This window comes from Anomaloglossus baeobatrachus, chromosome 2 (assembly GCF_048569485.1).
Source record: "Anomaloglossus baeobatrachus isolate aAnoBae1 chromosome 2, aAnoBae1.hap1, whole genome shotgun sequence".
NCBI classification, from domain to species: Eukaryota; Metazoa; Chordata; class Amphibia; order Anura; family Aromobatidae; genus Anomaloglossus; species Anomaloglossus baeobatrachus.
In genome coordinates, this window is record NC_134354.1 from 101,671,562 (window position 1) to 101,684,626 (window position 13,065).

The 13,065-nt window shown below is 47.0% G+C and overlaps 1 protein-coding gene across 3 annotated transcripts in view; it reads left to right on the plus strand.

Moving 5' to 3' along the window:
- The window catches only part of CORO6 (coronin 6), a 219,436-nt gene that overhangs the window by 111,113 nt on the left and 95,258 nt on the right, over nucleotides 1-13,065 (plus strand). For all 3 annotated transcript variants that reach the window (XR_012750427.1, XM_075335242.1, XM_075335241.1), the window contains exon 3: nucleotides 5,171-5,293. Coding sequence is in view for 2 of the 3 variants with exons in the window: in XM_075335242.1 (XP_075191357.1) it covers nucleotides 5,171-5,293 (123 nt within the window). In the remaining variant the exon portion in view is untranslated. The remainder of the gene's footprint in view (nucleotides 1-5,170; nucleotides 5,294-13,065) is intronic.

The window sequence follows — 13,065 nt, forward strand, 5'->3', positions numbered from 1 at the left end:
TTTGTATTTCTTGTATGAGAAAATCCCTGATGAAACACAGATGATAAAGACGGACACAGGGACCAAACACTGAGGAAACGTATCAAAAATAATGATGAAAATGTGATCTATTTATTTTTTGCGTTCCAGAAAAATCACTGATGTCTGAATGAAGTCTTATTAATGGAGGAATGGTCAAAACCCTTACTGATGCAATAAAATAAAATGGTTTAAGGCCTCCGACACACATCCGTGCCACCGGTACGAGTTTGGTACGTTTTTGCACGTACCGGCGGCACGGAGACACGTACATCAATGTTACCCTATGGTAACAGGCACACACACATAAAACCACATGGAACGTGTGTCCGTGTCGTTTGTACGTGTGTGCGTTTTTCCACACGCTCAACATGTCCGTTTTTCTCCGGCATCACGCAGGCACGGACCCGCTAAAGTCAATGGGTCCGTGCCTGCACGTATGTGATAGGTAGCATGTCCGTGTTCTACCCGTACCATCCGTGTGTGGTTTTTTTGGTGAATTCTGGAAGCGATGTCGGTCAATCTCCCTTGGTCGGTCGGTATCTTTCGCTGTCAGATGGTTGCTCTGTCTGTCTCTCTCTCTGTCTGTCCCTCTCTCTGTCCGTCAGTCAGTCTCTCCCCCTCTCGCATACTCGCCGATCCCCGATCACGGGCGTGGCGCTGCACGGCTGTCACAGAGCTCCGGCGGCTGTCACTGTTTTGAAAATGCCAGCCGCTCATTATTCAATCTCGTATTCACTGCTTCCTCCGCCCACCGGCGCCTATGATTGGTTGTAGTCAGACATGTCCCCACGCTGAGTGACAGCTGTCTCACTGCAACCAATCACAGCCGCCGGCTGGCGGGCCTATATCATGCAGTAAAATAAATAAAAAAGCAAAAACGACGTGCGGCCCCCCCAAATTTGATACCAGCCAGGGCAAAGCCACACGGCTGAAGGCTGGTATTCTTAGGATGGGGGGCTCCACGTTATGGGGAGCCACCCAGCCTAACAATATCAGCCAGCAGCCGCCCAGAATTGCCGCATCCATTAGATGCGACATTTCCGAGACTATACCCAGCTCATGCCGAATTGCCCTGGTGCATTGGCAATCGAGTTAATAAGGGGTTAATCATGGCAGGCGTCTCCCCGAGATACCTTCCATAATTAACCTGTAAGTTAAAGAAAATAAACACACACAACGAAAAATCCTTTATTTGGAATAATACACAAAAACAAACACCCTCTTTCTAAGCCACAAATACCCATCCAGGTCCGGCGTAATCCACGGAGGTCCCACGACGCTCTCAGCTCTGCTACATGAAGGTGACCGGAGCGGCCACATACCATGACCGCTCTCTGTCAGCTCCACGCAGCAACTGAGGTGAGCCGCGCAATCAGCGATGACGTCACTCAGGTTACTCGCGGCCACCGCTGGATCCTCCAACTGTGACAGCAAGTCGCCCAAGTGACTGAAGTGAGCTGAGTGATCTGCAAAAAAGTCACAGGTGAGTTGCCGTCTCAGGTGGAGGACTCCAGCTAGCCGCGGGTAGCCTGAGTGATGGCAGCGATAATCACGCTGCTAACTTCAGTCACTCAGGGGATTATCGGTCACCGGTGAGTCCTTCACGGGTGACCACTAATCAGGACGCCACAGACAGACAGAGCCGTGGTATGACAATGAAGTCGGGTGAAGTTCATCCGAGTTCATTCTCATCTGTCTGTGTCTGCTGTCAGCGGGTATGTAGCAACCACATTTTCCACACACACGGATCATTTCAAACGGACACTACACGGACATTACACGTACGTATCTCACGCATACTCAGACATTCCACGTGCACACACGGCGAGCATACGCCATCACACGGATGTCACACGTACCGGAGAAACGCCCATAAAAAACGGAACACGGACCCGAAAAACGGAACGTGAGACACGTACGTGTTTTTTGCAGAAGTGTGACAGAGGCCTAAGACAATTCTGACATTGATCTAATTCATGATAAATTAAAAAAAAAACTAGCAGAATTTCTTATGACAATTGTTACATTGATCTACTTCACGATAAATGAAAAATCTAACAGAAAAAAATCTAACAGATCCAAGGCAAATAACACACAGCATTGTACTACATGGCCTGAAGATACAATGCACGTGTAGAGGAACCAGCTAACGCTCAGTAAAATCCGACTGATAAACCACCTGCAATTCTCCTCTCTGGACCGATCATAGATGTCATTGTGTGCTCAGGACTAATAATAACGGTCTGTGAATATGTTCATGTGTCTATGAGGTAGATCTGTGCCCGAGGGTGAGAGGTTTACATGGATCAGTGTGCTGGGATGTAAATGGAATAACAGCGTGAGTTTGATCGCAGTCCTCCCTCCCGTGAACACTGATCTTTATTTAGCTCAAGAATGTATTATCACTAGCTCCCAGGTCACTAGTAATGTCCTTGACCCACTCATTATCCTACATTCCACCTCTCGGGAAGGATTGTAGGGCTTCTGTGTACAGACGGTGAGACTCGGGCATTGGACGGCTCATCCTCTACTGCCAATATGAATGATCTCATGTAGCAAACAATAGAAATGTCAGGAAGTCCTAACAGAGCTATAGGAGATCACTTTTTCCAGAGTCTGAATCTGGAGAATGTTTTGCTCGTTTCGGAGCCTATGCCAGGGCACCACCCTTCCAGGAACAGATTCTGTGCCCGATGACTCTCCTGTCTTCCTCTTTCCTCTTCAGTCGTTTTATTCGTTTGAGCCCACAGCCTTGTTGTTGTAGCTTTTTCTATTGTATTGGGCAACTCCCCTGTTTTTTTGTTACAGGTGGTTGTACAGTGTTACAGAATGTACTCATCTATATAATGTTTATAGGCTATGGACACCTTTTCAGGTGGGAAAAACTATCTTTTGTTAGTTATAACTTTTAGTTAAAGGTCCAGCTCAGTCTCACCATTGATCCCAGTATATGTTATTGTCTGCAGAGCTGTCACATCAACAGCCCTCTAACTAATAAGGCCTCGTGCACATATTGAGTATTTGGTGAGTTTTTACCTCAGTATCTGTAACCAAAACCAGGAGTGGATGAAAAATGAAAAAGTGGGGCCTGTGTTTCTATTATACTTTTCCTCTGATTGTCCCCCTCTTAGTTTTGGCTACAAATACTGAGGTAAAAAACTCACCAAATACTCAACGTGTGCTCGTGGCCTAAGATCACCAGCTCAGCTGCTGAGGTAACCGATTGGCTGTAATCTTGTCTATATCTCAATATCACAGTGTATTAACAGGCTAAATAGGGACACCTATACTGGCCCTCAGACTGGGGTCCCTGCACTGTCCCTTATCCCAGAGGAATGCTTGAAGGTATCAATGTCTGAACCACCAATGTAACTCTGAGTCCTGTCTGAGCCCTGTTCTAGCCCCCTCACTCATCCTTGGTGTGGTCTGGACATACCGTAACAAACCCCGCAAAATGACATGGACAGGGGAAAACACGCACATACTGCACACAAACACAAAGGAGAGACTGTACGTGTATGGGAGGGAACAAAGTATAAGGAACACAGTAAATGAACAACGGGGAAACTTCTATAGCACTCAAACAGCACATTATCTTAAGATTTCCACAAATAAAAGTATATCATAAATTTAACAAAACATTGAAGAAAAAAAAAAATCACAAATTCAGGCTCATTCAGACATCAGTTTTTGTCCGAGTTTTATCCATGTTTTTCTTGGATAGAACACATACCTAGTATAGTCTATGAAGTTGTTCACACATGTATTTCTGCTGCCAAGTGGTCCGCAGAAAATCACGGAAACATGTCCAATTTTAATCCGAGCCTCAGATCAAACTTGCTAATGCAAATATATGGGTAGATTAAGAAATCAGACAGCCATCCATGTGCTATCTGATTTTCATTAATTGTTTGACTGGATCAGCTTGAGAAACCTCCATTAGCTTTTTTTTTCATTTGAGAAATATTATTGAGACTCTGACCAAACTCTAATGGTAAAACTAACCAAAACCTGATGATTGATCAAAAACCCTAGGACCATCTTCATCATCCTGGTAGATAGCAGCAGAGTGTTATCAAGAATGTCTCAGTACATTTGTCCATTCATCCTTTCAATTATATGAAGTTTTCCAGTGCTGTTATGCTGAAAAACAGTCCCACATCATGATGTTCCCACCTCCAAACTTCACTGTTGGTATGGTGTTTTGGAGGTAGAAATTTGGGCTTGGCATCCAAAGAGTTCAATTTTGGTCTCATGTGACCAGACTATATTCTGCCAGCATTTCACTGGTTTGTCTAAATGTTGTCGAGCAAACTTTAAACGCTCTTGAACATGCTTTTTATTAAACAATAGTCTTGTGTGGTGAGCATGCATACAGGCCATGGAGGATGAGTGCATTACTTATTGTTTTCTTTGAAACACTTGTACCTGCTGGTTCCAGGTCTTTTTGTAGATTTCCATAGGTGGTTCTTGGCTCTTGGACAACTGTTCTGATAATTAATTTCACTCCTCTGTCTGAAATCTTGCAGGAACACCTGGTCAATTTCAGTTATTGGTGAAATGATTATCTTTCCACTTCTTGATTATGGCCCCAACAGTGCTCACTGAAACCTTCAATAGTTTAGAAATCCTTCTGTAACCAATGTCATCAGTGTGTTTCCAAGAATAAGATTGTGAAGGTCTTGAGACCGCTCACTAGTTTTACCAATCATGAGATGTTGCATGCGTGGCACCTTGGTAATGAGATACCTTTTTGTAGACCATCAGTTGAACCAGCTATTGTTCTTCAATATGAGGCAGGATTCCTTTATAATTACTGATATATTTCAGCTGTCATCGTGAATTTCCACGACTTTTTACAACTCTCTTACTGCATGCGTTCAATACTTTTTCTCTGTGTCATTTCTCATTTACACATAACTTAATTTATGGATATCTGTGATTTGATTTCTTTACATATGTGTATTGGATAGGTTGTTATCGACATCTAGTGAGAATATCATGTCAATAGCACCTTTAGAAATATATACTTTAGAAATATATTTACTTAGAAAATTGGTGACGTGTTCAATACTTATTTCACCCACTGTGTGTGTATATTAAATATATATATCATGACATTTTTTTAATATTTCATTTTGTTATTTAGACAGGACGTGTGGATAAGAATCATCCGTCAGTCAGTGGGCATACAGCACCAGTACTGGATATAGATTGGTGCCCTCACAATGATAATGTAATTGCCAGTGCATCAGATGATACTACAATCATGGTAAGTGACATTCATCAACATTTCTATGAGCCTTCTGGCTTCTTTTTTGTTTAAATAATCATGCCAAATGTTACACATGTTCACTTGTTTGGTTGGTACAAGTCTGATACAGGTAAAATATATCTTTGTACCGTCTTAGCTAATCGAGATGAAAAAAAGGTATCAACCACTGAGGACTCTCAGTTCTTTTAAACAAACTTTTGGTACAAGTCTGAATTTTATGCATCTGACAGCTGGTAGATCCATTATGTTGGTGACATTTGTGGAATTCACCTGTGTGAAATGCCTGTGCCAGCCCATCTGTGCGTTCTTTATGACTGAGGCATAATTCAAGTGCGGATCCCCCCCCCCAATTTATGCAACAGTAATTAGTATTATTACACAAACCTCATGAGTATGCAAATACACTTTTGTGGTGAGACAAGACTACCTGAAATCTGCAGTTCTGCCATTATATTTTTTTTTAAATGCATTTACCGTATAGGATAAACAGTTTCAGATTTAAACCTTTTTGGAGATACCAAATATGTTTAGTTTATATCTCATTTTTATCTGTTTTGGTCATACATGTCAATGAGCAATATTTAGAATTGGGCTCTGTTCACATTGCATTTACACAGGGTATCCATGACTCTCCTGGGCGTTCCCCTTATTCTGTCTCTTCCTAGAATCTGTGAATCCCAACCGCTCTAATCAGTCCTTTAGATAACTGTATGATTGTACTCACTCTTCAAAGCATCAACAGATAGATTTAACTCAGCCCAACGATGACTTGTAGGAAGACAAGGAGAAACGCTGTAGTATTCTTCTAGAATCTTGTATTAAGTACAAAGTAAAGGCAGGTGAAAAGGAATAATCTGTACAGGGTTATAGACATGTTTCTTCAGCAATGGTTCCTCTCTAGACTAAACTGATGAAGAAAGGGAAGAGCATTCTATACAGAAGCCAACTAAGGGAGGAACATAGGGACAAACTTCATAAAGTCTAAATCTACCTAGTAACAATATGGAATTTCCTGATAGGAGGAAAAATATGCAATGCAAGACTTATATACAACACGTTGTTCCCATTCATGGGACACAACACCCCTGAATAATGGATTTCATGTGGAAGTAATGCCGCTTTACACACTGCGATATCGGTACCGATCTCGCCATCGTGCGAACCCGCCCCCATCGGTTGTGCGACACGGGCAAATCTCTGCCCGTGTAGCACAACATCGCCCAGACCCGTCACACTACTTACCTTCCCTGCAACGTCGCTGTGTCCGGCGAACCGCCTCCTTTCTAAGGGGGCGGTTCGTTCAGTGTCACAGCAACGTCACAGCAGCGTCACTGAACCGCCGCCCAATAGAAGCGGAGGGGCGGAGATGAGCGGGACGAACATCCCGCCCACCTCCTTCCTTCCTCATTGTGGCCGGGAGGCAGGTAAGGAGAGCTTCTTCGTTTCTGCGATGTCACACGGAGCGATGTGTGCTGCCGCAGGAACAATTTCGTTACTGCTGCAGTAACGATATTTGAGAATGGACCCCCATGTCGGCGATGAGCGATTTTGCACATTTTTGCGACAATGCAAAATCACTCAAAGGTGTCACACGCAACGGCATCGCTACAGCGGCCGGATGTGCGTCACAAAATCCGTGACCCCAATGAGATCGCTGTAGCGATCTCGTAGAGTGTAAAGCCCACTATAGGCTGCAATAAAACAAACTGAGTTCAGGTGGACTACATTATGCTTTTTTTCAAGTGGTGTCTCAGTGTTTCAGATGGACACAAATATGTAGTCGACTACGTTCTTCTGAGCTTCTAGAAAGTCAGAAACTGTTGGATAAAATATTTTTTTTTAAAACTTTTCAAAAACTTAAAATTTTGGCTCATTTTTCATTCCAAAAATTTGCCATTAGGATTCAGCACACTCTTAAGGCGGCGTTACACGCTACGATATATCGTGCGATCGCACCCGCCCCCGTCGTTTGTGCGTCACGCGCAATTCGTTGCCCATGGCACACAATGTCGTTAACCCCTGTCACACGTACTTACCTCCCTAATGACGTCGCTGTGGGCAGCGAAATCCTCTTTTTGAAGAGGGTGGGACGTTCGGCGTCACAGCGACGTCACTAAGCGGCCACCCAATAGAAGCGGAGATGAGCGGCCGGAACACCCCGCCCACCTCCTTCCTTCCTCATTTCCGGCGGGACGCAGGTAAGCTGTGTTCATCGTTCCCGGGGTGTCATACGTAACGATGTGTGCCGCCTAGGAACGATGAACAACCGAAGCGCAGAAGGAGGAACGACATTATGAAAATGAACGCTGTGTCGACGAGCAACGATAAGGTGAGTATTTTTGCTCATTAACAGTCGTTCATAGGTGTCACACGCTACGACATCTCTAACAATGCCGGATGTGTGTCACAAATTCCGTGACCCCGACGACAGTTCATTAGATATATCGTAGCGTGTGACGGGGCCTTTAGGCTATATTCACACAGGGCGTTTTTTTCTGCAGTAAAACCTTATCTTGTAGCAGGAAGTCTACCAGTGTTTTTTGGTGAGGTTTTTTTTGTCCTGTTTTTATGGCGTTTTTTGTTCTTCCTCCCAGGATTGTCACACCAGGGTAATCTGAAAGAGCCGGGTAAAGTTCTGGCATTGTCGCATCTATTGGATGCGACAATCCTGGGCAGCTGCAGGCTGCTACTTTTAGGCTGGGGAGGGGCAATAAGCATTGATCTTTCCAGCCTGAGAATATAAGCCCCCAGCTGTCAGCTTTACCATGGCTGGGTATCAAATTTGGGAGGCCCGCACGTCGTTTTTTCTTATTTTGATACACAGGCAAGATAAGTGTACAGCTGAGCCCTGCAGCCTGTAGCCATATGCTTTATATGTGCTGGGTATCATGATATGGGGTGACCCTATGCCAATTTATTTACATGACGTTATAGACCCACAGACAGGGTCTGTGATTGCAAGCAGTCAGATGCTCTCACACAGGCTGGGGGACGTGTCTGACTGTAACCACACAGACACTAGTGCATATTCATGAAGGCTAATGAGTGGCTTTGGAAATAGAAAGAGCGGCCAGGAGTTACAGCCACGCCAGAGGCTTGGTAAGTATAGCGTACTTGCTCTAATCCCCCTATCCTTCCTACCACCATTATTATGGGCTGGATTCTGGTCCCCGTAGACTTATATGGGCATCAGTGTTCGGCCAGATACCCGGGATCAATTTTGGGTAGCTGCGAGTCTGCCGAGCTTGCTGACACTTAAGGTACTCCCGCTTGGAGCACTCACTTAGTCACATGTTCTCTGGTCCATCCTAGACTGCAACCTCTATGAGTTGTAAATTCAGGGCCGTACCGCTAGTCCTGTTCTGGGACCTATCTTCAGTTGCTCACTCAGCACTTCGAGCAATTCTCTCTCGGCACTTTGGATCACGCTATCTTCTCTTCGGTCTCCTCTCATGTCAATGACAACCAAGTCATGCGGCTCTGCTCACTAGTCAAAAAAAGCTAAAAATACCCCTCCTCATATGAACACCAAAGTGCATGTTTCATAGAAATTATTAGGAAGAGTAGACTTTTTATGTGTTTTTTAAGCTTTTTTGAGGATATTAGGGCAGATCCACTTTAAATAACTCTTCAAAAACTCTGTGTGACTATATCCGCAACGTTTGTCTGAGGATTTTTCTTTCTTAATGAACAGGTTAAACACTTGGTGGGAAAAAAAAATGTTCTTGTCACTTCTATGGAGTAGATCCTGATGGAATCTGTTACCAAATAGGTACTGAAAACAGAAGGATGAAAAGTATATTTCAGGAAATAAACTCTTCAAAGCCAATTGGCTATGTGCACACAATGTCTTTTTTTAGGCAGGTTTCGCACAGAATCTACCTGAAGTGGAAACTGCACAGGAATACAGTATTAAGCCAATGGCTACGTGCATTCAACATTATTTTTAGGCAGATTGTGCCCGGACTCCACCTCAAAAAGCACTAGAAAACCACCTCAGAAAATAGACATAATGCACAGCAATGTCAAAGTAACATTGTTGTGCACATGTTCATTCTTTTGTTACATATCTACAAAATATACGATTAATTATGCAAAGTATAGCTGCAATACATCTAGATGTCAAAATATACAACTCGGTTTCAGTAATATAGCTTTATCGATTAGATATCACACCATAGGAAAAAAAGAATGGTTGGGGTGGGCAAACCCGGGAAGTTGTTACTTTTTTCAAGGCCTGTTTCACACGTCTGCATAAAACACACATGTGTCTCATGGTCCGTGGTGTAGGTGCATATGTGCCGCCCCCACGTCAGCAGTCGGGCTGCTCGGATCCGGATCCGCAGTGGCTCGAGGGGTCTCCAGACCCGGGGGTCGTGCGGACACTCAAATAAAAAGGGTCGATATGTGTACGGGGATTGTTGTAGATACTTTGTGACGCCACCCACGGTGTGTGGTAAGATGGAGTACCACCGCTGCTGTTGGGGAGCACCCGGGGGCGATGGAATGGCAGCTGGATGTTAACCCCTCCGTGGGTAGGGGTGGATGCCCCGGGGCTCATTGTCCAGAACACAAGAGGTGATGGATGATGATGGTGATGCACCGGGCCGGACCGGGGGATGTTGGTGTACTCACGATTGAATAAATGCACACAAGTCTGCTGGTAAACCAAGGTGTCAGTGGCTGGCTGCCGCTTCAGGGTGTATACGGTTCCCACACCTGGCTGGTGTACCAATGTCCCTTCCTCTGGCACTCTATATTTTCCTGCTATTTTAGACAACCTCATGTGGAACGGGGAAGTCCACTCCCAGTTTGGTTTTGGTTGGGAGATGTGACCGCGAAAACTGACCCTTGGGATCTCAGTGGGTGTTTGCGGATACCCTATCCCCCGCGGTGGGCTGCCGTTTTGCTCTATCTGGGCTAACACTTTGGAACAACGTCTGGAACCTTGCTCCCGGCCTGGTGAATTAGAGAAGGGGCTTGCAACCATCTTCTAACTAGGGTCCAGGTACCCCGCCTGTGCATGGTTTTCGGACTGGATCTCCGCTGTCAGTACCGGTGTGCTCCAACCCTGTCCCAGTCCACTCTGGATCTCCCGCGACCAGACCCCCGTCGCCTTTGGACACGGTCCACTGCTTGCCACCTAGCCAGTAGACCAGGGCCACTACCCTGGCTACCCTTCACTAGGCTCAGCCTTGACCTCAACTTGAACTAACTGGTTCCCTCCCCTGGATCCTCAAGACCCCTAGGTGGGCTCTCCCAATCCACCTGGTCCCGCCCACTGGTGTGTCCTTCTTACCCTGAGGGGGGTGGCTAGGGTTTTGTGGCTGATGGAACCTGGTGTGGGATGGTGTTGTGTGGGGTGTAGTGTTTTTCTGTGACCACATGGCGGCGCCAGGGCATCACACATATGTGTGTGTGTGTTCCTTGTGTGTTCCGTGTGCTGTCCCTCTGCTATCCGTGTGACTTCTGGATAGCACACGAACGGCATGAGCTGTTATACTTACCTGTCCCCGGTGCTGCTGCTACTTCCAGGTCCACGGTGAGTGCAGTGAATAAGAAATGAGCGTAATGAGTAACAGCAGAGACAGAACAGCAGCGCTCAAGACAGGTAAGTATAAAAATTCTTTATTTTTATGTGACCTGTGTTTTCTCTCGTATGTGACATGGATCACATCAATGTGCGGTTTGTGTGACACCCGTGCTGCTGGAGAAAACCAGACATGTCGCCGTGTGGAGCACACGGACAAGTATGTGCTCCACACGGACACACTGTGCGTGTGAAAACACGGACATGTGCACAGACCCATTGCTTTTAATAGGTCTATAGATGTCTGTGTCTTCGGTACGTGTGAAAAGGAATGTCACACGTACCGGAGAGACAGATGTGTGGAGGAGGCCTAACCAAAACAGAATTCGGAAAACCTGGAGCTGTTAAAAGAACTAATGTTCATTCTTTGGGCAGCTTCCTCTTGGAAACCACTAACTCTCCTAATAGAAGTGTGCTGCCCCCGCGTTAGCAGCCCGCTGCCTCTGCTCGGATCCGGATCCGCAGTGGCTCGAGGGGATCTCTGGACCTGGGGGTCGGGGTCGCGCGGCCACTCGGAAATAAGGGGGTTATTTACAGGGGATTGTATGGACAGTTTGTGACGCCACCCATGGTGCGTGGTAAGATCGAGTACTACCGCTGCAATGGGGAGTACCCGGTGGCGATGGTGCAGACAGCCAGATGTTTAACCCCTCCATGGGTAGGGGGGAATGCCCCAGGACTCGGTTTGGTGACGGGAAGGTGCCGTAGGGACGGTCAGGGATCACTTTAGTACCCACTCAGTCTAATAACGCTGACACCGACAACCGTGGTAAACCAAAGTACTTGATATCGCTGCAGCAGGGAGGGAGTACACCTGTATCCCGTGCCCATTGGTGTTGCTTGTTAGCCTGTGACCTTTTCCGTGGCACCTTTCTTCTAACTGGTCTCTCTAGCATACAACTATCGGGTCCAGCTCAGCAGTGTGTCTAACTGAATGAGCTTGCTCTCAGGGTTCACGCTCGGGATTTTCTGGACTATGTATTGGGAAAGTCCTATCCCCCTCGTTACGCTAGTACCGCGATTTTTGAGCGGATGGAGAATGGATCTTGAAGGCTCCGTCCTCGTCGGGTAAATTGTCAAGACGCCTGAAGCTCCTTACTGACCTAGGGTCCACGTACCCCGTCGTGCCCTGGCCCCTGCCCGGTGGGTGGGTGCCGCCTCGTGCCAGCAGCCGGCGCTGCTCGGGTCCGGGCCTTCAGGGGTGGTGACTCGAGGGTCTCCGGGCCCGGGGGTCTCGCGGACACACCGAATAAATGGGGGGGGGGCATAGATGCACGGGCTAGGCCGTAGTAAGTTCGATACGCCACCCACGGTGTGTGGTGAGATGGGACACCACCGCTGCTGTTATGGGGCACCCGTGGGAGATGTTGTGCAGCAAGTTGTTAACCCCTCCGTGGGCAGGGATGGTGGCCCCGGGATCCGGTGGCTCGGTGCAGGGGATAGCGACCACAGGGAGTGTTGGTGTACTCACTGTTAATAAACCACACAAGTCTCTGGTAAACCAAAGTGATGGTGGCTGGTGCCGCGGCCGGTTGCATTCGGGTCCCTATCCTTTTCCTGCACTGCGTGTGTAAGGTGGACTTTCCTAGTGTGAAACTCAGGAGTCCGCTCCCGGCTGGATGTAGCCTAAAGAGCCGTGACCGCAGACGCTGGCCCGTGGGATCTATGGGCCCTGGCGGTGACCTCTTATCCCTATCGGTGGGCTGTTGTCTTCTATGAGGGACTTTGGGTGGGACAGGACCTCTGGTCCTGGCCTCAATCGGTGAATTAACCAGTCCGCTTGGTTCCAGTTTCTGGCTTCAGGGTCCGAGTACACCCCTTTGTGCTACGGTTTCCGGGTCGGTTCCCCGTGTCGGTACCAGCAGGCTGCAACCCTGTCCCAGGCCACCTCGGTTCTGCCGAGCCGTCTTCCCCGTCTCCTGCTGACGGAGACCACCGTCTGTCCCCTAGCCAGTGGCACCAGGGCTCCTACCCTGGTACTGTTCAACTTCAACTTTTCTGCTGGAGCTACACTTAGCTCCAGCCCACACTCCTCTCCAAACTCCTTTCTGACCTTGACTTCGACTCCTTGTTTTCCCGCCCCGGGCTGTCTAGACCCCTGGGTGGATGTGCCCCAACCGCCTGGGGTAATATAATGTTATGGTATTATTGTTGCCTTTCAATTGACTTCTATTATAAA